The 26,345-nt window shown below is 39.0% G+C and overlaps 2 protein-coding genes across 3 annotated transcripts in view; one reads left to right on the top strand and one right to left on the bottom strand.

The window, feature by feature from the left end:
- The window catches only part of pth1r (parathyroid hormone 1 receptor), a 97,728-nt gene extending 71,816 nt beyond the window's left edge, over window positions 1-25,912 (top strand). The window contains exons 4-14 of one of the 2 annotated variants that reach the window (XR_013821777.1): window positions 2,079-2,203; window positions 7,859-7,953; window positions 14,256-14,442; window positions 15,646-15,799; window positions 16,718-16,778; window positions 17,894-17,960; window positions 18,306-18,400; window positions 20,929-21,070; window positions 21,173-21,214; window positions 22,217-22,804; window positions 25,886-25,912. Coding sequence is in view for 1 of the 2 variants with exons in the window: in XM_079876554.1 (XP_079732680.1) it covers window positions 2,079-2,203; window positions 7,859-7,953; window positions 14,256-14,442; window positions 15,646-15,799; window positions 16,718-16,778; window positions 17,894-17,960; window positions 18,306-18,400; window positions 20,929-21,070; window positions 21,173-21,214; window positions 22,217-22,540 (1,292 nt within the window). In the remaining variant the exon portion in view is untranslated. Of the gene's footprint in view, window positions 1-2,078; window positions 2,204-7,858; window positions 7,954-14,255; window positions 14,443-15,645; window positions 15,800-16,717; window positions 16,779-17,893; window positions 17,961-18,305; window positions 18,401-20,928; window positions 21,071-21,172; window positions 21,215-22,216; window positions 23,829-25,885 lie in introns of those variants that run through there. The other variant, XM_079876554.1, reaches the window with a different exon arrangement.
- tmie (transmembrane inner ear) overlaps window positions 25,872-26,345 on the bottom strand; it is a gene marked incomplete at its 3' end in the record, with an annotated part of 37,532 nt that continues 37,058 nt past the window's right edge. The window contains exon 4 of the mRNA XM_079875941.1: window positions 25,872-26,188. Coding sequence (XP_079732067.1) covers window positions 25,872-26,188 — 317 coding nt within the window. The remainder of the gene's footprint in view (window positions 26,189-26,345) is intronic.

Here is a 26,345-nt window from a genome sequence, read left to right on the forward strand (position 1 = left end):
CAGTTTGCATAAGTGACAAGACCTCAAGCACATGATGGCCCCTCAGGTCTGGGAGGAAGTGTTTGAGAGCTCGAAACACCGTCATCATTTCTAGCCGATTGATGTAAGATGGTCCTGCCCACTCATGATCGCCCCCCATCCTGTGAAGGAAGCACCTGTCATTAGCATTTTGTGACAACAAGAAGCCCACAACACTGGGCCTTGGGCAAGGAACCAAGGTTTCTTCCACATGACTAAGCACGTAGGCATCGCCGCATAACCATGATCATGCGAAACAGATTTCCCCTCAGAGAAAACCCCTTGGTTCTGCACCACCAATGCAAGGACCTCATGTACATGAGGCCAAAAGTTATTACATTGGATGCAGCTGGCATGAAACCCACCAGTCTCTGAAACTGTTTAACAGTGAGTGACTGGCCTAGTTTTACCTAGGCCGATGGGACGAGAACTGAACTGAATTCTGTAATCCTTTTCTATAATGAGCAGGACCCAATGAGATATATTTGACAGTAGCTTCCACACTGCCAGAAAATCAACTAAGGGGACCAGTCTCTCGAGACTGGCCTCTGGTATAGGTCGAACAGTCACTTCGGTGCCCTGTAACAGCGTGCCCTGTAACAGCGAACCGGTAGGGAACAACCGAACTGACTGTTCTACGACCCTCCTCCTCGGATCATTGGGAAATGCAGGCACCTCGGCGCCCTGAAGCGGCGAACCAGCAGGGAACGACCGAGCTGACTGCTTTACGACCCTCTTCGGAGGATTGTTTGGGAACACTGACACCTGGGTGCCCTGAAGCGGCGAACCAGCAGGGAACAACCAAACTGACTACTTTACGACCCTTCTCGGAGGATCGTTCGGGAACACTGACACCTGGGTGCCCTGAAGCGGCGAACCGGCAGGGAACAACCGAACTGGCAGCGCTGCGACCCTCCTCAGAGAGTGGCTTCCCAAAGGGTGCCGAGGAGAAATGGGCACCGTATTTTGATGATGTGGAAACCGTTTCTCCCCTGAGGGGACTGCCCTCAGAAGTCTGACGCCCTCAGCTTCAGGACTTCTTCTTAGTCGAAGCCTTCTTCGAGATAACGACTGTCCTCAGATCTGTCTTATCCCAATACGACTACGGCTGAGACTACTAAAGGAACCAGCCTCTCGAGACTGGTCTCTAGTATAGCTTGAGAAGCCAATCCAGAGTCCTGAAACAGATGACCGGCAGGAAATAACCAAACTGACCCCTCTTAAACCCTCCTTCTCCGAGTCAGACACTGAGACTATAACTCCCTGGCACCATAGGGAGATGGGCACCATATAATGAGGTGTTATCCATTTCCCCCCAGGAATTCATCATTTATTTCCTCAGAATTAAATGACTCATCAAAGATCAGATGAGTACATATTTAACTTTCTCAAAAATTAAATGCAGCTAAATATCAATCAGTCAAGTAAACACGGTCTGGATGAAAGGGTGAATATAGTGTATTAATGTAGACTTCATATTATAATCTCAAACAATAAAGAATACATAATTAGTTTGCACACAATCATAAGAGAACGAGAGAAAGGGAAATTCCCGTCTGCTCAGTTCCCTGCGCATATTATACATTGCGGACCCATTATCAACACGTTGCCTCGGCAAACGCGAGATGAGCCACTAGATTATCATTGCAGATATGCAGACCCATAATCTACGCGCTGCCTCGGCAAAGACTACACGATATTCCTCCCGGGATAGTGACATCACAAACCCTAGAATTTACATAAACCACGCCCCCGGAACACGATTTATAGATTATCATGACAGAATATGCTAATCAATGACTAGAAGATAACTACACATAAGCTACATCAATTCATCAACTAACCATTCAGAAATGTTATCTACATGTTGTCACTTCTTCTTGAGTCTCTCCTTCTTTGTCTGACTCCGGTTTGAACATAAAAGGCTAAAAGTTTTGAAATTTTCAGTTTCATGTGCATGAAAAGCAGCTCTGTAGCTCTATTCTGACAGTCTAACTGGGTAAATCAATGTGTGAATGTCCTGAAGACACGACTAGAGGATGTGTGTGCTGTGTCTCCAGGACATGCCTACCGGCGCTGTGACTTCAACGGGACCTGGGAACTGGCTTCAAATAACAACAAAACCTGGGCTAACTACAGCGAGTGTGCCAAATTCCTCACCCATTACAACCAGAACCAAGAGAGGGTAAGACCTTTGACCTTACAGTTGCTGTCATCAGCCAAAAATTTCAAGCATTTCAGATATGTGGATATAAGTAATTAGTTGTGTATTGTATTAGATGTTTCCTAATGTGTGCGTTAAATGTCGGTACTCTTGACTCAAAACAGGACATGAAATCAAACTGAGTGCGAACTGTCACTTTAATTAGATTCTACAGGTTTGTTTTACAGTGTATATAAGACATTTTAACATTCATGTTACAGTATGTAACTTTAGCTTAACTTAGTCAATGTTTTTAGTTACATCAGCTCATTTATATTGAGTTGACTAATCCGTATAATCCAGTGTATATTTTCCAGTATTCTGCAGCATTAGCACAGCTGCAGTATATTGAGTGAAGCAACACACACTATAGTCTTCAGTCAGGTAGGCACCCACAACACAAACACAGCCTTTACTCTTCAGCACACCCAGACAACAACATAGTGTCGGCCCAGATCCGTTGAATCCACACGTACCAGATGTGGGCCGGATCTGGGCCGACACTATGTTGCTGTCTGGGTAACCACGAATATCTACAGAAATAATAAGGGAATTTTACATACATATAATTGGATTGAACACAATGCAATTAAGTTGTGACAATATCTACGTTTGCATTACAGATTTGCGCTTTTGCGATATTTTCTAAATGTCGATAAAAAACTATTGCGAAATTACGCGTTTCCATCAACCGATGTTAAGCGACTAAAACGTCACTTTATCCTCTCGCGATAGTCATTTAAAAAATCATGGCAGCAGATGTTGGTAGGTTTACATATATATCAGTCACCGCACTAGTCATTATTATTAATGGAAGGAGACGTATATGTGTTTTCCAAGCATTAATGGCAAGAAAAGCTTGTGAGCGGCTCATATGAGGTGTTTATGGGCGTTTCTCCCTCAAATCTGCTCTAAAGTTTTAATAAATGTGGCATTTCTTTGTTGTTTAGGATCCAGTTTTCCCGTAATTAATTAGTTTAATAGAGAACTCTGTCTTCTGCCCAAACATACAGCATCATCTTTAAAGAGTGATCATGTGACTGTTAAGTACGTCAGGTGATCTGTAAATGTGAAAAAACTGTTTCAATTGCAGTTTTGTGAAATATTCCTTTTTCATATCGCCTGAAAAACCACCTCATGTGAGCGTAAAAACTTTTTAGCAAAATATGGGAGCTTTTGCGAAATCGACGTGGTTCCATTGGGCTTATTTTCAATTCGCAATTTCAATTTGCGCAATTTGAGCGGTATTGGAAACGTGGCTAATGTTGAGCAATTGTGTTGCTTTGGCTCATTTTAAGTAAAGTGAACAAGCAGCAAACGCTTTTTTCAGTGTATATAGCCTAGGCTACTGTCATATACTACTTCATTTGGCAGTAATTGCATATTGCGACAGGCTATTTTATTTTTGTGAATAAAGCGCAGTCTATAATGACGCATTTCCGCACAGAGATGAATGTCAGTGTTTTCCTTTAAATATTGAATATGCAGCATAATTTCAGCTCTGTGTGCAGGTGGTTAGTGAATAAGACGCCGGTATTTGTGTTGACATACCATGTGCAATATTGATGCAGCTGTTTAGTGATTCTGTTTGCATTCTGATTTGTTCCTCACACAAAGTTATCATGGCTTTAGAAGGCATGGCATATAGCTTGGAACAGCATGAGAGGAAATGACTTTTTTTCCATATTGCTTTAAGAGCCTAACCACATTGTGTGGACACAGTTCATTAGTCATCAGTGTTAACACTGAAGTCTTTTGTTTGTTTAGCTTTGTTTAGATTCATTTCTCTCATCTGTGTGCTTTTCATTTTGGTGTAGACTGGTGAAAAGCTGAGCTGCTGGCAGAAATATTTACCATTTAGATGAGGAATGCACATAAACTCAACTCTCCGTGGAAACAGTATTCCAGAGCAGAAGAAGAAGTGAATTTAATCAATCAATGTAGTTCAACTAAACTTGTTGAACCTCTAAGTTACAGAACATCCCAGCTAAACAGGGAAGGTTCTGGCAAGGTTTTTTCCAGTATTATTACACATTGTTCATGGAGCGTTTTTTACCTGAAACATGTTTTAAATGTATCTACTTGTTTCGGAATGTTCAGAGAACATTTAAAAGTAACATTCCAATAGTGTTTGAACAATGATGAAATGGAATGTTTTTAAAACATTAAAAAAACATTTTGAACATTCAGAGAAATAACATTTTCATAACTTAATGAGAAACATTAGTAAAACGTTTTCAGAACATGTGTTTGTTAGCTAGATAATGAGTTGGCATGATTCTATAGGGCTTCAGACCTCGTGGCCAGTGACGTCTTCCCATCTCGTTCCCACTCACGGACCCAGGGTTACGTTCACTAACTTATATCACGGTAAAGGTACTTGCACACTGAGTCCGAAATATTCGTCAATCGATGGCTCTGAATTGTCAAAACACCTCTCAAAATGCTTGCTACGGATGCGAAAAATGCAGAAAATCGAAATCAACGTGAGGTCATATTTATTTTTTAATGTGCGAAAATTTCAGAAGGACCTTAACAGTATATCTTGTGCAAGGACCTTAAAAGTATATTTCACAACATAGTTTGCTAAAAATGCAGCAAAAATGGTTTGCATAGTAAATATCCATGTGGTAATACCTGTTTTTGGGATAATCCAGTGAGTTAATTTCTTTACAAATGAAAAGTACTTCTCATTTTACTAAAATAAAAATCTGGATCAATGCGGAAAGCTGTAAAGTCCTCTTTGTGTTACTGAACTTTTAAAAAACACTGCTTAACTCTTTCACCGCCATTGACGGAAATTTTCAACTCTCCGTGTTTTCACTGTTATACGGTAGGGGGCGCTATTACACATGTTTTGATTTCCGGATCAAAACGCATACAAAAAAAAAGGAGCAGAAATGAGCGATTAAAGCATTGCTAATGCACATTCTAGTCTTTGGGGGGGAAAACTTGATCTTCTCAGTTTTTTGTTCAAAATGTTGCTTTTTTTTATGGGACTTACCCATATTCAAATGTTGATAAAAATAAATGAATTAAGTTTAAAAATATAAAATAAAAATAAGAGGCTTTGGTCTTTCTTTTGACATATTGCGTTTATGTATTCATACAACAAAATATTCTGGGGGCCATTCATTTTTTTTTTTTTTAATTATTAAAAACGCTGGCTGTGGCTGGCAACTTAAAACAATAAATAAAAAAATAACCCTGGCAGGGAAAGAGTTAATAGCAAGCTCTTCGTTGTATTGTCTTGTTTGGGTTACTTCCTAATTTTGCTCTGGCATTTAATTATAATAAGCACTGCTTTGCTCTGTGATAGCTTTGCAGATATATCTACCACATTATCACCAAACAATCTCTACAAGCTGACATCTTTTACACTCATACCACTTATTGCAAGGCATTTTAATTTCTTTTAGCTCCACAAATTTACATGAATAGATCAAAATGAGATTAGATTATGTGAATGTCTTGATCAAGTGGATCATTAAGGTAATTTATCAAATTTCAGACATTTACAATTTACACATGTTGCTCATATCTCGCTTGTTCACTCATTAACAGGTCAGATGGACCAATTTATTCATATTCATAACAAGGTATAACTGGCTTTCTAGATTAGTGCTCCTCTCAGATAAATGGATGCTCACGGCACTGAGATGTTCAAATCTTCAATTATGGTTTCCATTTTTTTTTTTTTTTTTTTGGGAATATATCTTCCTTTGAACTGTAACATTGGGATTGGATATCTATATTTTGAGGTCATGCCTGTTTGCTTCGAATAGGCATTTGATGAAGTCTGAGAGCCACTTCTGTATTTAATGAAAAATCCATCCATGCAAATGAAATGCTTTGGAGCAGCGCTGGGTTTGGCCATCTCCACTCATGCTAAGTGTTAACAGCTGGCAGATCTCTCGCTCTATCAGCCCGGATGGCTCTCTCTAATAGTGCGGTCGCGATGTGAAGTCACTCCGCTGACTGCAGCCTGAAGTAATCTGGCTTTTGTAAGGCCTCTGAACTTCAAGACAAACTGTTTTCACATAAGCCATTGAGCAGGCACCTTATTCACAGGGTGTCAGCTTGCTCTCCAAATAAACAGTTGTGCTTTTGACGGAAAAACTGCCGAAGGCAGAGATTCAATTGCTTCATCTGCTTTCATGTACACAGCAAAATATGCAAATACTTGAGCTTTGAATTTAAGCCCAAACAGAAATCACACACTTCTGACATGATGTTCATGTGGTGTAAATAGTAGATACATAAAGAAACTGTGGGATTGTTTCAGACAAGGTCATAATACACTGAGTTGAGAGGAAGAACAAATGAAATGGTTCCAGACTTTGAACTAGTGTAAGGAAATGATGAAGATTTGCCTAGTAGATTAACACAAATGCAAGGATCTCGCCATTGCAACTCCAAGTTCATCATAACTAACACATGCAAACACGGTGTAAATAAGAGATCATTATGCGGTGAAGACAACATCATTGTCCAGCTTGAGTTAGTTTTTGATTGATTCATTTCCGTTGTAAAATCATTAGTTATTAACGTTTAAACAGAAATCAGAATACTTTTCATGCGTCCTGCCCGTTCATTGGCCTGAGAACTCAAACACTGAAATAGGGTTCAAAGTGCAAGTTTTTTGAAAAGGGTTTTGAAAGCGATACCGTTATCATCTCCGTGTAAACGTCAAAAACGTCTGTCAAAAATCTGTGAAAACGGTGATGGCGTGCACATGCATGTTACATGTTTAGTCTATAGGCATGCATATTTGAAGGCGTTTGTGCACGGGCCAGAAGTCTTTCTTTACAAAGTGGCATCTCCAAATTGCGTTTCCGCGGATCCATGTGAACAGGAATCATTTTGATAACCTTACATCTGTTCAGATCTGTTCAGAGGAAAGTTGACACGGTCTCTGCTGACACTTCTGTGATTATAAAGAGCATTTTTTGTTTGCTTTCTGTAAAACATTCAATCAAAATGTAAATAATTGATGATTGATCATGCTACTAAGACGAACAATGTGTGGTTGACCCTTTAGTCGACGAGCAATAAACGATTTTGTGACGAAGAACGTCTGTTCTGGCAGTTTTCAGCGCACTGCTATCTAACTCCTCAGGCGTTACCATTAACTCTGTTACTCACATGATTCTGCATTACTGTCAGGCTCATATCTTTGCGTAAAAGTCTGTTTGTAAAGCCTGCATTAAATTGTGACTGTTCTACCAAAGAATCCACAATAAAATGTCCTGAGCAAACAAATAATGCTTTATTTTACAGTGTCCTCATTACATATGTTACATGTACTTACCGTAGTAATAACAGTAAATTATGCATGCAACTAACCCTCAACCAAACCCTAATCCTACCCTAACCCTATAAATACATGTAGTTCATTAATATTACTCAGTACTTACACTGTAACAATGACACTTTAAAATAAAGTGTAACCAAAAGCTCAACAGAGACATTCACATATAGTTGAAAATAAACAGGATTGAAGAGGATGAAGTTCAAAATACGGGTATCTGTTTCATTCTTCCTGATAGATGTTCAATATTGTGTGCATGATACACTCATCATGTTCTTGCTTTAACACGTCTGCACTCACTCTCGTATTGTCGTCTTCATCCTCAGGAGGTTTTCGACCGGCTTTACCTGATCTACACGGTGGGCTACTCCATCTCTCTGGGATCGCTGATGGTGGCGACGGTGATCCTCGGATACTTCCGGTGAGAAAAACCCTCCTGGGATTCACAAAACCCTTCACAAATCATCAACCTTCAAAAGCAATTTTACGGGGCTTTTCCTCGTTCTGGGACTGTGCAGAAACAAGTGTGTGTGATTCTCGGATGATATTGTCTGAGCAAAAATGTCATATCAAGCAACATCTGTATATGGAATATCCTGACATGAATATCCCTTTTTTACCTTTCTGTTTGATCCATACAGTTCTTGCTGGCATGTCAGCATATCTGAGAGTTGTAGCACTGCCAGTGTTTCTGCTGCGTAACACAGCTGTGGGTCTATACAGACAATCAAGTGATTGACGCCATAAATGATACATTTTTCAAACAAAAGCTGAGTAGTAATTTAGTCTTGATTTGTTAGGTGATAAATAAATCTACACGCTGCAGGTGCTCTTAGGCTACAATCTCATATATGCGCCACTATATTTATTCACTCTATGCAAGTGTTATAGACATTGTTCGTTTAGACACATTCATCAATGCTAGCTGGCGATGTGTGCATACTGGTTCGAAAGACAAAATATTTTAAATAAATTAAAGAGCATAAATGTTCTGCTTTTCTCCATCTTCATCTGTCTTTAGCGTTGCTGTTTGTGCATGAAGAAGTTTATTCTCTATATCAGTGTCAGTGTTTCTGAACTCCTGAAACGCCTCCATTGTAGTCTTGAGTTTCTTCCAGGAACGAACACGTCTCAATATTCCTCATTATAATAATTAATATGCAGAATAAAGGGGTGGGGCCTGGTTGAGTTAGTTAGTAGTGTGTTAAACTGGTGGTTATGGTAAGGGGCGGGACATTTCCCAAACACACTCGAATCGCTCGACCAATCACAACACACTGATCCAGCCGACCAATCAGAGCACAGTGTGCTTTTCAGGAGGAGGGGCTTCATAGAGACAGGAACTAAACAGAGCGTTACTGACAGACTGGGAAGAGAGGAGCCGCAACAATGGAGAATATGAGGAAAATAATCAACATTCAAGCAGGAAAACCTGTTCTAGAAGAGACTGAAAACTACAAGACTTTGTAAAAGAGCATATAGGTCCTCTTTGAATGACTTCGAGTAATTTTTTTAGTATTTAATGTGGAGTTGGGTTTGCACTTTCATTGTCATGAGACATGAGCAGAACGAATTTTTGTGTAAATCATCAATTACGGAAACTGTCACGGTAAATATGTTCTGCTCGTGTTTCAAGAATGTGGTTTTGAGGGGTTCATGTAATTGAGTGTGTGGAGAAAGTGACTATTTTACTTTTAAAACTAAAGTAAAACTTAGCGTTTTTAAGTCGACTAAAGCGATCGTTTTTCCAAATGAACTGCATCAAATGAATGTTTATCTAATAGTTCACCCAGTGTGTGTGCTGGCCCTTTTTCAATATGAAGACATATGAGTGCATTTATGACTTTAGCGTTCAATCGTTCCATTTTCATTACTAATTAATGCAAAGAGGTTCCCCTCGTTATTTATTCAGTGGGCTTATTCAAATAAAGGGCCGGGTCGTGTGCGGAACGAGCCGCTGACAGGCACCAGATTAGCTTGACTCGGCTCCAGTGCTCCGTGTTTTTAAGAGGCCTGAGCGCCCGGAAATGCAGGTCAGGAAAATGACTTTAATAAGGGCTCGTTTGGGCTCCTGCTGAAACACTGCCAGTCTTTCCATGGTCTCCGGTGCACGGGCCCAAGGACATCAGCCATGCGGCGTGGTGACTCTCCAACATTACCTCCAGTGTCTGAGACACGCTCCACACGAGCCTCCCGATCAGTCCTTCCCAACGGGACGCTGCTTAAACAGCAGATAGTCTAATGACGAGGAGAGAAGCCGTTCCTAAACCTGAGAGCAATAACAAACATAAGCCCTCAAGGTTTCATCTTTCAGCATGTCTTTCTGCAGAAGGGACTGATGTGTTTTTTAGTGAGAAAAGACATTCTCTGAAGTAACTACAATAGGAATATGGATACTGATCACACAAGAAATTACAATAATCAATTATATGGCTTTTGCAATGGATTTATGGCCAAATATTTATGTCAAGTTTACATGATGGTAATGATAAAAAATAATTGTATTTCGAAACAAAAATATAGGCTTCTTCTTTTTTAGTTGACTGAAATAAATTCTTTGATTTTAGCATTTTTATTTTATTTTTTGTAGTTATTATTAATTTACATTTTGGATGTAGCTTTCTATGACCATTTTAGTAACTTTAATTTTTGTCTAGACATTTTTTTTTCAAGTTATCAATCACCAATATATCAAATCACACCAAATAATCATGCAAAAAATCATGAAAATTAATAAAACTTTAAATAAAATAAAATGAATAAAAAAGAGTATGGGAATGTCCATTTATAGTCAGTATAAATGTTTCTAGTTCTAGTGTTTCTTTGGCTAGAAAAACTTTTTATGTGTGTGATGTCTACTAATTTTTTTTTTTAATAACCCATATACAATCATCGACAGCTATCACAATATCATACTTTCACTACACAATTATTTTGGCCAAAATAATAATATTTTCACAATATCTATAGAATTGTTTTGTGGAAAAATTCCAACACCATGATAACTAATCTTGATCAACACAACTACGACCTTTAATGTAACATTTCCCATTTAAGGCTTTAGCAAACTAACTGCCCTGATTTTCTGCTCAACAACAGTTAATTAATTGAGATCACAGATAAAAGCCCAAAATCAGAGGCAAATCGGTACGACGATCGCTGTGTTATGATTATCAAAGATGCAATCTGAGAGAAGAGTTAATGCTTAGCAGGTTGAATATCTAGTCCTGTGTGTGATCCAAGATCTGCAGTGTAAATGTGTTCTGACTGGAACTGACATCGGCAAAGACAGAGAGTTGTTTACTGGGAAAAGATCATCAGTTTGAGGACTGTGAAAGTCATGTCGTGTATAGGCAGAATTACTCTGTGTACCGTGGTGAAATCTGCAGGATGACGGAGGTGGAGGAGGGTGAACATATTTGGTGGTATTGCCCCCTTTTGTGCTTATGTACTGTTTATCTGCACTTCCTGTTTACAATATTATCATATGTGTTAACGTGATATTAATATTTCATATAGACTGGTGTAGTGCGACACTACTATATGGTCAAGGAGAAATCATAAGAATTCAAAGTTGGATCCCTGCTAGAGAGAGAGCCTTCAGAATATATGACTAGTAACATCTCCAAAATTCATAACAGTAATCTTAGCTTTAAAATATCACTGAACTTTGCGCACAATCTGTGGTGAATGCCTGGTGTTGGAACAAAGCAACAAACACCCGCAATCATTATTGACCAGTGGTAGTTCTGAAACAATTTGTGAAAATGTGCTCTTATTGTACAAATTGATTTGTTTGCTATCTATTGCTGTGTGTGCAGACATGATGTCAATACAGAATCCTTCTGAGACAAAGGTGGCCTTGACATCAGCTTCGATATCCACGGTGATCTCATGCATTTATACGAACATGCATTTATATGAACAGTTTGGTTCAATCACGTGTATGTTTGTGCACATTTGCATAAACACTGAAACATACAGGATGAACATGTTGGTAGCATCTAAAACGTAAACATTTTAAAACATGCTTTAGAAACGTAAAAAGTTTACTCATAATTTTAGGTTATTGAATACTGAATTAATGAATTAAATGATAAGGTTGATTGTATTTTATTTATTCAATGAGATTTCAATGCCACATTACATTTATATAACACATTTACCTCATTGGAGATTATAATAATTTTATTTAGTTTCTGCTGCTATATTTAACTTGTTTTTAAAGGTATTACATTATTTGACACAAGCCTGAACTTTAATGTTAAATTTAATACTAAATCATTATTTAATCTTTCCTTAATTCTTTTTTTTAAGTAATGACTTTGTTTGCTGTGGGACAAGAACGAACCATAAAATTAAAACGCACCATGGATGGATTTTTGCTTTATTGCAAGACTTTTGAAGCTGTAAAAATCAAGCGTAGCGTCAGTTCTGGCAGGTCACGTTAGTCAAGCTCGCATCAGTTGACTCTCAGACGCCTATCACTGAAGCCTTTTATTGTATAAGCTCCTTCAGTATTATCAAGATCTATCTAGGAGCGAATTACAGTACCCTCCTCCCTCCCCAGCTCCTCCTCTCATTAGTCAGGATTTGGCATTCTGATTCCCCTTGAATCAGACTAAATTCTCGAATTATGTTGTACATTAAAATATTGACATTAATGATATCTGCAATACATTCATGTTGGTTCTGTTCTGTTTACCCTAAGGGGGGTTTGTCTCAGTATATCTCCACAAACAGCTACTATAGTTCCTCTGCCGGTCAATTGTTCTAAAGGGAAGTTTATAGATTTCGTCGAGTTGATGCTCCTGAGAAGTGGCTCCTCCTTCACCATGGGTGAGGTGGAAGAGGACTTTCCCAGGCTCTTACCCGCCACAGACACTGGACTTGAGCCCATGCCCTCCTCAGAACCAGCCAGCCTTCCAACATGCCCACCACGATCAAAGAGCCAGAGCCCACCGCTGACCCAGAACCTGAGCCCGAGCTCACCACGAGTCAAGAGCCAGAGTCAGCGCCATAGCCAGGACCTGCCATGAATGGAGAAGGCCACCCTGGAGACAGAGCCTGCAGCCCTACTCGTCCTGGAGACCGAGCCAGCCATCGTGTCCAACCAGGTGCGAGAGCCGGCACTCATGGCCATGCCTTTGAGGATTTTAGTTCCATCCATGTCCCCTTCCCTGGTGTACAGTCACTGCCTATGAGCATGATCAATATAATGGACTCCCTGGTTCCCTTTTATTCCCAAGCCAAGTCTCCTGCGCCTCCGCTAGTCCCGCCCAGCTCCAAGTCTCCTTCGTCGATGATGGACCCATCCTCTCTCTCCTGCCTCCTCTACCTAAGCCAGCTGGTCCTTCTGTCATGCCTCCACTAGCTCCCTTCAGTCCCTCAGTTCCGTCTCTATTGGCTCTGCCCTGTAACTCTGTCTTCTGGTCTCCAGCTCCACATTGGCCCATCAACTAGTCAGCTCCACCTTAACTCTTTGTTCCCTTAGCTCCACCTGGTAGCGTCGTCCTCGCGGCTCGACCGGGCTTCCTCATCCCTCCGGCTCCACCCTAGTCAGTTGTCGCTCTGCCTACGCCATGGACTTCCCGGCTTTTGGCAGTGCCTCATCCCTCCACCCATTCAGCTTTGCCAGGCTTCCACCTTCTTTTGATCTCAGCCTTGGTCCTCAGTCCCACCGGCTCCGCCTCAGTAATCCGGCACCCTGGTTCCGTCTTGGCTTCCAGGACCTACGGTGTTATCTGGTCTCTTCGTCTCCTTGGCTCCGCCTGGGTCTCGAGCTCTCCTGGCTCCACCGCTGTCGGTCGGTTTACTGACTCCACCATGGCTCCTCCCTCCTTCAGTGCCGCCATCTGTCCTCACCTGGCCCATCCCACCATTGTCTCCTCCCTGTTGCTCAGTATAAAGACCATTGTGTCTATGTCTATGTTTTCATATGATAGGTGTACCAGGTGTATTGGCAGGAAATTGTTATGTTCATTGGTAAGGAGTGGAGTTGTGAGCTTGAAAATATCAATACAATGCAATAGTATATTGTAACTACAGTATTTGTCACTGTGCAACGGTCATATCTGCCTATTATGTTTTTATATTCTTGGTTAGAAGTTTGAGGTGAGTTAAGGGCTCAAACATATCTATATAATAGTCTCATATATAACTATACACAAATATATTTATAATATAATGGATTTGTATAGTTTTATACATATTGACAGCTGTATTTTGAAACACTATTTAAACCATACTTATGAGTTCTCATGAGATCAGACGGCAACATTTTTTTCAGAAGTCTGCAACAAATCTGGAGGAGCTATTCCTTAATAGACTTGCTCCGGTCAAACTGAGAGAGTGTAGACAAACTGAAGGGAATTTGGGTAACACATGCTTGCAATTTTGTTTTTATAGCTTACTTTTTGAGCCCTAGATTTTCAACATTTGTGCTTTCTGAACCCTTTAAATCCCAAAGAATGTGTTACAGTCAGCGGCAGACTCATCTGGGCCTAATTAAGATGAGTATTGTTCTTCTAGCCTCTGTGAAAGGGCATTGGACAGCAACCAAACAAATACATACACAGCTCCAAGTATCTGCTATTGCATACTGATCTGCAATGTTCTGGTCTGGGATTTTCATGTACCTTGATACCTCAAACCTTTTACACCTAATTACAAAATATCACCTGTTTGACCTCATTTCTCTCTCTTTCTGTTTTCTTCTTCTAGGCGGCTGCACTGCACCAGAAACTACATCCACATGCACCTGTTTGTATCGTTCATGTTGAGGGCCATTAGTATATTTGTGAAAGATGTGGTGCTGTACTCTGGTGCTGCGTTGCAGGAAATGGAGCGAATCACTGTGGAGGATCTCAAATCCATCACAGAAGCCCCTCCTGCCAACAAAACCCAGTTTGTAAGTGCAGCACACATACAAGCATATCTCACAGTAAAGTTCATTGCAGAGGGATCTCACATTGGGTTGTTGCCATAGTAGGCGGGAGCGTCATTATCATCTGAAAGCATTTGTTGTTGTCGTGCCACTGTAGCAATTTCCACACAAATGCGTGACCAGGAAACAGGGTTTTCAATTAAGCTTTATTGGAATTCAATTATGTAATATATTTAATTTTTAATTAAACATTATAATTAAGACTATTATAGTAACTATGGTAGTTACTCGTGCCCAGCATCAAGAAGGATTATGGATATTATATTTTGGCATGATTATGGGTCCCAACACCAGTATATAATAGAGAGTTGAGGATGGTACTTTTGACGTGGTCCAGTAAGCAGTCACCCAGCAACCACCAATTCCCCTGTCAATTTCAGCTCAGTAGCTGACACTGAGGAAACATCTGTCTCCAAAAAGCCTTATTGAGTCACACCAGTGTTTCACTCTGGCCAATAGTGTTTAATCGTGCCAAGTGGAAGCGGCTCCAAACACAGACAGTTTACATGCCCTCTTGCACATCACTGGCTGCTTTTACACAGACGTCAGTCAGCACACTTCTGTTTCACCTGTGTGTATTTATTGTTGCTTATGTTGTGTTTTTGTCTCAATTTAAAATGTTTGGAAACTCAGTTTCCTGAAATGAGGGAACAGGGCATTGTGTACTGTACGCTGGCCGTGTTGTTGCACTTGAACTATTAGCCAAGCTCGCCAGTTATTCCTTAGTCAAAAGATTCAAAGGATTTGCCGTTTGGCACCCACTTTACATATGCTGCGAACTGCCTCCATTCAGCGTGCTGAAACTCCATTGGCATGGTTCAATAAGGCTTCAGTATTTTCAGAGGTGGTTAAATGTGTTTCCACATAATGTCAGCTATTGACAAAATGTCTCGTTCCCTCATCTCAGGGAACAGATGTTACGAGAGTACCTAGAGATGATTACCCTAGTAATTCAGAATAGTGAACATACTCAGAACACCTTGACAAGCACTCAAAATATCTTTCGACACTTGTTTTAAATAGCCTTTCTCTATTTAATGAATTTTGATTTTGGGAGGATAGTCAAGTTACATGTAGTCCACATCTCAAAAGCAAATTAAGGTGACCATGAAGGAGCACATGCTTCTAATCAATATGTGCTGAATCGATTCTCCTCTACCCTTCAAGATTGGCTGTAAGGTGGCTGTGACTCTCTTCTTGTACTTCTTGGCGACTAATTATTACTGGATTCTGGTGGAAGGCCTGTACCTGCACAGCCTTATCTTCATGACCTTCTTCTCAGACAGGAAGTACCTCTGGGGCTTTACTCTGATTGGATGGGGTGAGTAAACTTGTTCTCGGACACTTATCTCCAGTACACAACACTAGTACATCATTATTCAGCCTCTGGCTACAGACACCAAATCATGTCCACAAGATTTAATTACTGCTTTCTAGACATTAGGCTTTTTAGAAGATTTAGACATATTCTCTGGTTAATTTGAAATAAATAACTAAGTGGGCTATCAACTGGTAAATCAAACGGATGTTATATTTTAATGGTAACAGTTGCTGTGAGGTATTGCTATGTGTTTCCACGTGCTGTGTGTTTTGGGGACATCAGCAGACACACGTGTGGATATATGTTGGACTTCACGGCTCCTGCATTGTACACACTGTGCGGAAAAGTTGGACATGCACAGCGCATACAATGTGGATGCTGTGGAGCTGAGCCACTTCTCTGATGCTTAAACCAGGGTTGCAGAGCCAGGGCTCAACAATGGTGCGCCAGTACTCCAGCTTTACTCTCTGAGGTAACGTGCTAGATCTGGGGGGGACACACATTCACTATTAACTAGGAGTTTTCCCTCAATAAACCCCTAATTACTGTTTATTGATAGTTAGTAAGACAGTTGTTGTAGTGGTTATGTTTAGGTATGGGGAAGGGTTAAGGGATCTAGAAGTCATATAGATTAGTCATGCAGAATAAGGCATTAATATGTGCTTTATAAGTACTAATAAACAACCAGTTTGCTTGTAATATGCATGCTAATAAGCACCTAGTTAATAGTAAATATGTGTTCCCTGATCTAAAGTGTTACCCAAATGCGCTGGTCCCACCAACATGTTACTATTTTTTTCTATATATCAAAAATCAAGGCCAATTGTATTAGCCTTGAGTGTTGTGTGATAACAAACCCATATGTCCTTCTGTATGTTGAACTTGGAAGTGAGGGTCACTAAAGGTTTCACTACACAGGTGTTCCTGCGATGTTCGTCACCATCTGGGCCAGCGTGAGAGCCACTCTTGCTGACACTGAGTAAGTGTTTGTGCTTGAAATATTACCATGTGTCCATTTATACAGGAATACACTATTAATTCAGCTTGTTGAACAAAGAACATTTCTGTGCATGGTAAATAATGAATGCACATGCAGGATGTTTTGAAAGAACATGCTATCTGTGTAATGTATTAGGGGTGTAACGGTACACAGAAGTCACGGTGCGGTACGTACCTCGGTTTTGGGGTCATGGTTCGATACGAGTTCGGTACAACATGAAAAAGCAGCAAATCCCCAATGCTAGGTTTCTGCTCATTTATTTTGCACAGACAGTAGTGCAGATTACAGTTTGTTCCAGCTAGCGGCGTTTAGTCCCCCTGAAGTAGTGGCGACAGTAGTGCATTAAGCACTAAGCAGTAAACCATGCATTCTTGAAAAAGAGCATTTGGTATTTGGTCGCATTCTGCTACAAAACTGAGAAGCATCTCTTGTGTTATAAAAGTAGAAAATAAATAGATTAATGAAAAATGAAACTTTGAGAGTTAACATGCGTTGACAATGGCAGAGTCTACTTCACCTTTCCATGAGGAGACAGCGAGTGAAGCGCCACCTGAGTTTTCCCATTTCCTGGACATATTTCATCACTGGACTGCAGTGAGACATCCGCGACACAAATCTGCACAATACCAATGCTTTCGTCTCATCATAACATTGGAAACAACTTATACTCCGTCATTTATCGTCATACAGATAAGAGTAAGACATCATTCCAAAGGGCCTATTTTTAATTTGTGTACACTCACAATAAAAACAAAACATGCCATCCCGGTTTCCTTTCCGTGAAGTTTGTGGAGCGCGTCACTGAATGGAAACTCAGCATAAAGGCTACTAGCAAGCTCTTGCGTCCTTCTGAACTCTTGTTTTGGGTTGGTGCGTAGATTCTTCAGCTCTTTTTCCTGTTGTGGCGGTTAGCAAACACTGTTGCATTACCGCACACACGCCCCCTTCTGGACTGGAGTGTGTATCGCCTGTGACTGACTGTATTCGTCATCTGACTGTCTGTGCATGTACCGCTACACACCTAATATTGAATATTAATAAGATGTCTGGGATTGATCTCTCTAATAGTGACTGATCTGGTTTATGATCCACAGGTGCTGGGATTTAAGCGCAGGAAACCTGAAATGGATTGTGCAGATCCCTATTCTGACAGCAATTGTTGTACGTTTACATAAGTAAAAAGAAATTCATTCAAAAAGTCGGTGCTTTTTTAGGCAGAAAAAGTTTTATATTTTTAAATCAATCAAAAAAGTATAAATTCAGTCAAGTGTAGTAGTTCTGTTGACCTTTATTATTATTCATTAATATTCATTATTATTATGCATTATTCAGACATGTGTCTCCAGTAGATTTCAAATATTTGATTCATTTGTCTGCCATTTGCTTTCGTGTGAACACAGTGTAAGAATCCTCAATTAATGCAGAGTTATTTCATGCATCATTTATTTTATTTTTGGTCTCAATTATGATCCATTAATTTGTGTATGTTTTTTTTTTACCCGCTAGGTCAATTTTTTGTTGTTCCTGAATATAATCAGAGTCTTGGCAACAAAACTCAGAGAAACAAATGCAGGGCGATGTGACACCAGACAACAGTACAGGTAAGAATAAGCAACATCTGAAACACACACTACTGTTTGACGTCAGTAATGTGTTTTAAAAAAAAATGTAAGAAGATTCTTCTGTTCACCATGACTGAATGTATATTATCTATAATACAATCAATATCAATAATGGTATAGTCACACTTTAGATTAGGGTCCAATTCTCACTATAAACATTTTGCCTCAATAAACTAATTACTAGTATATATATTTATATATACTAAAGGACTAATAAAGTATATATATATATATATATATATATATATATATATATATATATATATATATATATATATATATATATATATATATATATATATATATAAATGAGGTGGCAAAATGGCCTTTTACCCCACAGGCACACGGAGCAAAAGAAACACAGTACTGATACAAATTCTTCTGCTAAAATAATGTGTTTTTAATAATGTCTAAGTTAATATTTGTTCAAAGAAATCACTTTAGCAAAGTTTTTGCTATTTTCTGTTAATTTGGATAAATAAAATAATTCATTTTTGTTCATTTTAAAAACACTGAAACAAAATCATTAAAAAAGTAAAGATTCTGAAAGCATTGAATGAGATCCAACAAGCTTTACTGTAGGAACAAATAAATATTATATTTTATTATATGATATGATTAATATCATATTTTTAAATATGATGGTTTCATTATAAATATGGTGATTTACCTCTAAGGTGGACACCCAACTTAGTATAAGATATTTACCATCTGAATAACCATGTCATGTCAACAGATGGAAAAGTCAGACAGGTATTTATTAACATGTGAATTATTGTGTCTTTTACCCCAAATACCATACTTTTACAGTTCTTCCGGTTACAGGTTTTTTTTATTCGCTTTGGTACTATTTTCACAAGTAAGGTGTACATTTTCAAAACTCTTAGTACAAAAATCCACACTGATCACACTTGTAACACAGCTAGTCATTCTTTCAAAACCTGATCTCATGCTTGCATTACAGTTATACACTTTTCAGTCCACATAATCACAGTTTCAAACACAAGATTATTGTAATATGTAATGAGAACATTTGGTTTAATCACAGAAACACAACAGTATGATCTTCTTTCAGTTCAGTACTTTTAACAATCAGCTCATTCAACAGCAAACAATGCAAAATACATGTTTCAAATCACAGTTGATGCTGAATTAATTACAGTAATACAGGCTATGCCACATTAGAACATAGACGTGCATAACCTAACTTATGTAACTGAATCCATAATGTTTGTAGTAGTATCTATCCAGTGTGTTATCTGGCAATGAATACAGTAAATGATTTTGACTATTTGACTGAATATACTGTAGTGGACCTTTACAGATGAAGGTTGAGTTACAGTAATGTAACAACCATGTCTCTACCATGTTTACAGTATCACATGGCATACATACTGTAATGTAAAATACTGTATTTGATGCCGTCTGTCTCCTTCTACTGATGCATCTCTGATCAATCTGTTTTACAGTCATTGACTGTTTCCTCTCCCTTATACTCTATTCTGCTTTACAGTATTTGCACAAAAGGCAAATTTCTCTGTATCTTTCTCTCTCTCACACACACACATGCATGTGCACACACTTTGAACATCATGGTGGTTATTATCTATAAATCACTTATCGTTAGCCTCATATCATAACTGCCTAAGTTATTTTTTAATTAATTATTTCTTAGGCAGTTATGCTATGAGGCTAACGTTATGTAAAAATAATTCATTACATTTGGTTATCCATATCAGAAATTGCAAAGAGGTTCTAGAAACTGCATAATCAATATCTATAGAAATCTATAGGTGTGCCAAATGATTCATTGATTAACCATTAAGATCAGTTGGATTAAATAATAGACAAATGTATTAAACTGAACAAGAAGAGATGCAAATCAAAGGTTTGATAGTAAGAGCTTTATGAAAGGCAGTTACTGTGAATGAAACACTTATTTTGTGTTGTGAAAAGGATACTTTGTGATTTTGTGTATTGTGCTAACACAATTGAAAACATGATGAAATGTTTGAAAAAAGTGCACTTTTGATGATCTGTTGTGATATTAGCACTAAGAGTTTTGAAAATGTACACCTAACTTGTGAAAATAGTACCAAAGCGAATAAAAAACACTGTAATGAAAACTTGCTTTAATTAGCTTGAACTTATTAAGGAGACCTTTGTCTCAAAATATATTCAATAATTTTAGCGATTCTCGTTTGCTACTTAAATCTACATTTTGAAAAACATGCAATATTAGATAAATATAGCACAGAATCAGCTTCGTGTTGCTGCCCGCGATCGCGTCATGGATCAGACAAATTTCCACGTGCATCTTGAAAAGTGCTGATTTTTGTACCCCGGTGCACCTAATATATGCATTTAATGTTATTTTTGATCAATTTAATGAATCCTTGCTCAATAAATGTGTCAAAGAAAATCCAAAACCATACTGAGCCCAAACTTGTGACCGGTCATGTGTATTCAGCTAACGTGTGCTGGTGTGTCTTGTTTGCGCCCCGCAGAAAGCTGTTGAAGTCCACCCTGGTGCTCATGCCGTTGTTCGGCGTTCACTACATCGTCTTCATGGCAATGCCCTACACAGAGGTGTCCGGCGTCCCGTGGCAGATACAGATGCATTATGAAATGCTCATTAACTCATTCCAGGTCAAACTTCACACTTCTTGAGATGCAGATGATTAAGACTGTATAGACATCAACATATTTTGCTATAAGTTGAATCTTTATATTTCATGCTCTGTTTTCCAGGGATTCTTTGTTGCAATTATATATTGCTTCTGCAATGGAGAGGTAAGAACGAACTTCTGTAGCTTCGGTATCCCACATTCTGTCTGATAATTGTCCATGTCCACGTGAACAAGACGTTACCTGCAATAGATCCTGCAATAAATGATCCTGGCAGTTTCAGGACCGCTAGGTTTTTCCTTTTTTTTTTTTTTTTTTTTTTTTAATGTACTTGCACTTTATACTATTTTATTGAGCTTGCTTTTCAATTCTGAATTTGAATTATTCATTTCATAGTTTTAATTATTTCAGTTTAATTGACGTATTCTCCTAACTGTTGGTGACCCTCTTGAATAGTTTAATTAAACAAGCCCCTGTATTCTGGTTTTAAATGTATATTTCTTGGAAAGAAATACCTTATTTTCCAGTGCTGAAGTGAGCTATTTTTGGTTTTATTAGCTACTAATGTTAAATAACTAGAAGAAGTGCAGTAACTGAACTCATTATTCTCTCTTTCCCCTTCTCATATCAGCTCAGTTTATGTGCAATTAATTGAACAGTGGAAATACAAAACTGGCCCAAAAACTGACGCAGCTCTTCATGGCCATAACATTCATACACACTCCATCGGTTAGGTTGAGAAGAGCTGTTACTAAACATCACTGCAACAATGATCCAGTCATAAACTCTTAAGAATCTGCCTATTTAAATCCAAACAGCGACTTTCTTTGGCCAATCAGTGTGTATTATCTGACACTATTTACACGAGGAACTATTTACTCTCAGTGCAAGGGCTCTCTTAGTGTATTTTATTACTACACTACAAACAATTATGATCAATAAGTTATGACTACATATGTTTTTACATTGCTTTAACTTTGTTATACAAGATTCAACTCATTTCTTAAGCCAGTTTAATGTAATTTAAGTTGAAAGGACTTAAACATCCAAGTTGATTGTACTTCAAAATCGAAGGCAGCAACGTTTTGTTGTGCAGTGTAGCAGTGATTTATGGCAGAATGTAGAAACTCGCCTTTAGTCCTCATGCGTCCTGATCCCTCTCTTCAGGTCCAGGCAGAAATCAAGAAGTCGTGGAGTCGGAGGACGCTGGCTCTGGACTTCAAGAGGAAAGCCCGGAGCGGCAGCAACACGTACAGCTACGGGCCCATGGTGTCCCACACCAGCGTGACCAACGTGACGGCCCGCGGGCCCCTGGCCCTGCACCTCACCACACGCCTGGGCCCCGGGGCCATCAACGGGCACCGCAACCTCCCGGGGTACGTCAAGAACGGCTCCGTCTCCGAGAACTCCATCCCATCCTCGGGCCACGAGAACCTCCAGGCGGAGAAAGCCATCCCGGTGGTGGAGGAGGAGCGAGAAACCGTCATGTGACTTCAGAACGAGGACTAGTGTTGTGCACGGAAGGACTAGCAGGTCCTTTGTTTCCTCAGGATTTCCTCACAGTTTGACTTGTGGGACCATCTCAGATGTGTTGGACCAACCAGAGACCATCAGTAGCCCGTAAAAGAGCCGGACTGGAGTCTTCTCCTGGCAGGATTCGGAGGATCAGGACAGATTTCGGTTACGGTGAACACCCTCATATATCACGCGAGTGTTTCACGACGACGCCGGCGCTTTCAGGTCCGATGAAGAACGGTGAGTCTGCCTCTGATGAAACGTCTGGCTCTCTGGAACGTGAATTGTAAATAAGACAGCCGTGAGATTTATATTGGACTTATTTGATCAGCACTAACGTCATTTTCATTTACACTAGTTCCGAATGATGCCAGATCTGTGATCTTTGTATTATAATTCCAGGTTTTTGTTCATAGAATGTGATATTTATATTTCTCGAAGCCTTGAGAGTTTTATCAGTACACTGCTAAGAAAAGATGCTCTTCCTCTGCTGTCTTGTTTTCCAGCACAAATATCTCAACATTCTTGACGCACGATATTAAGCCTTGTTTTCTGAAACATGTATCAAATATCTGCCAATGGGTTCATGAAAATACTCTTGTTTTCCCTATGAATTGAGTTTATTTTTCTGACCCCGTTTGTTCGTGTTTCAAGCAAAAACTCACAAAAACAAGACTTCATATCTGCTGCTCAAATAAATGTCTTGATTCAAGAATGTTTAGATATTTTTGTGCTGGAAACAATCCAGAAATACTGAGGAAGAACATCAGTGTAGATTCGCCAAGTCTTGCCAAACGGTCTTCTTTCTCCGCGAGTCTGACAGTGAAAGAGGAAGGAGATTCGCTCTGTATCTGCAGATTCACACAGCACATGGCTGCATTACTGCCAGTCATCCTGAAGTCATTATTACATTTGTAAAATGTCAAAGCATTTTGTTATTAGGACAGACACATAAGCATAAAAGAGAAATGCTGTGTCTGTATGTTTCTCTTTCACGGTCATTTTTGACTACCTTTACCTTTGAAATTCAAATGTATCCCAACAACTCATAATGCTGTCATTAATAATATTTATAAAACCAGATTTGGTGTTTAATAGGGTGTTGATTAACAGCCCAATACAAAACTGCAGTTTTCGTCCAAAGAGGAAAATCCTCACATGGTCAGATCACGTATATAAGCAATAAAACAGCTCTTATTGACACGCCAAATGATCTGAGGTTTTGTTCATGTCAAGAGACGATGAGTTATGAACAGGCATTTAATATACATGGTCATTATTTTAGTTATACACTTTAAAAAAAATGTTGTAACTTAAATTGTAAGTGTTTGTGCTGATTTGAATTTTTAAGTTTAGTCAACTCAAATATCCAAGTTGTCACATTTCAAGTTGACTAAACTTAAAATTTCAAGGCAGCACACACACTTATTTAGGTTGAATAAACAAAATAAACAACTTTTTATTTATTTTTTTACAGTGCCTTTGTCAGCACCCAGTATAGCTTTGATTTAGTGTTTTCTTCTGCTAATTTCAGGTGTCAGGCCATGAATAAATATATAAAAGCAGACACCTTGTTGGAAATGGATTCGCAGCTTCATGATCTGCACTGTGAGAGTATTCAGGGAATTATTAATGCTCATCATTTGAGCTGTTTATTAAAATCTCCCGTGGAATGAATGAGTCATATTTTTCACATATAGATTTCCTCCTGGAAAGTCTTTCATTATGCTTGCGCTTCACTCATATTACAGTCAATCGCTTCATCATAACGTATATGGGAAGATGAAAATCATCAGATGCCAAATTATTATTATTTTAATTTGCAGCCATAAGGAAGAACAAACATTTTTTTTACATGTATATGGGGATTGTTCATGAAGCTGTTGTTTGTTGGTCAGTATTATAGTTTAGAGGCTCATGGTCTGTTGTGTGTAATATAATGCTGCTTTTTCTTACTCCATGTATATTCATTCATATTGTGTTTACATCCAGTTATGAGCTCAATGTGTTTCTCTGCATTTATTCTGGAATGTAATAATTCATATGAAAAGACAGTAATTGATATGCTGATATACTTGCTGAAATTAAGATCCTCAAAAAAGAAGTTTTGTAACACTTTAAGGTGACGTAGTTACACGTTAGTGACGTTACTACATGTGCGGTTAAGGTTTAATATTTTAAAATATCTTCGTTACACTGTAATTATATATTTAAGTACCGAGTAATATTAATGAACTACATGCACTTACTATAGGGTTAGGGTTTGGTTGAGGGTTAGTTGCATGTAATTATGCGTAATTAATAGTTATTACTACAGTAACTGACACTGTAAAAGAAAGTGTTACAACATGTGCTTACTATAGTAAGTTATGCATAATTACAGACAACTAAATCAAACCCTAACCCTATTTGTAACTCTATAGTAAGTACGTGTAGTTGATTAATTACTCAGTACTTATTTGAGTACAATGTAACTTCGTCACCTTACAATAAAGTGTAACCAAAAGTTTACATCCAGATGTTTTTTTCTTTTAGCGAGTAGCGATTTAAATTCAGATCGCTAGTCGATACATTCAAACCATTACTGTATTTACAGAAGTATATACATATGCATTCTGCTTTTCTCTATATAACACACATTTGAACTTGAATTTGAGGATTTTTTTACTATTAAATTCAGTGTTATTTCTGAAATGCCATCTCTGTTTGCACAGTTTGCTCAACAGCAGCAGGTGTGTGTGTGTGTGCGTGTGTGTGTGTGTGTGTGTGTGTGTGTGTGTGTAGTTCAGTCATGTACGACCAGCTGATGGATCAGAGAAGATGATCTGCTTTGAATCTCTGTCCGCCTCTGCTTTACTCCTGTGCGTTTCCTACACGTGTGTGTTCATGTCCTCATGAGAAAGTGAATCTGACTCATTGCAACAAGGAATATTTAATCCAAAACTGAGCATTCTGGCACCATTTACTTTCCTTCTCAAACCGGTTCCTCAAACAAGCACACGGGGAGTAAATGAGGACCGCTTTCACTTGTGGAGTTACAGTATTTTAAAGATGAACATTTGACATGATTATGTTGTTGTTGTTGATATGTTACAAAAATGCAAAATAACTTTTCTAAGCACCGGTGTTGTATTATTAAGTGCTGATCATGTGTATCATGTGAATAAGAAATAAATGAACATGTATAATTAACAGAGAGGCATTTATTGTCCATATTTACAATTTACAATAAAATAAACGAACTGTAAATGTACATTTATAAAGTGTCTTACAAAAAGCAGTTATAAAATGGCTAAGGTTTCGATGTTCACTTCTTCGCAGGCTTCTTGGCTTCACTGCCTTTGGCTCCTCCTCCTTTCCCTCCTTTCTCTCCTTTCTCTTCTCCTCCCTTTTTACCTTTCCCTCCTCCGTCTGACGCCTCTTTCTTTGATGTGCCTTTCTCTCCCTTCTCCCCCTTCTTCTTCGGGGCTTCCTCCTTCTCCTTCTCCTCTGCCTTCCCTTCTTTGCCCTCTTTCGCACCCTTGCCGTCCTTTTTGCCGTCTTTCTCCTTCTTCTTCGCCCCCTTCTCCGCGTCCACCTTCCCCGTGACGGTTGGCACCTCCTCCTTCTCCGTGGGCTTCACCGCTACAGAACACACAGAGCAGGATTAGCTCAACGGGAATGAAGACACGCTTCACCAACTTATGGTTCTTCGCAACATCTTCATTTAGTCAAGTTCACACACTATTAAGAAGAAACTGATTGAATTCAGCATGAGATTTTGAAGAAGAAAGAATAGTTG

The sequence above is a fragment of the Squalius cephalus genome (genome assembly GCF_949319135.1).
Source record: "Squalius cephalus genome assembly, chromosome: 7".
Classification (NCBI taxonomy): domain Eukaryota; kingdom Metazoa; phylum Chordata; class Actinopteri; order Cypriniformes; family Leuciscidae; genus Squalius; species Squalius cephalus.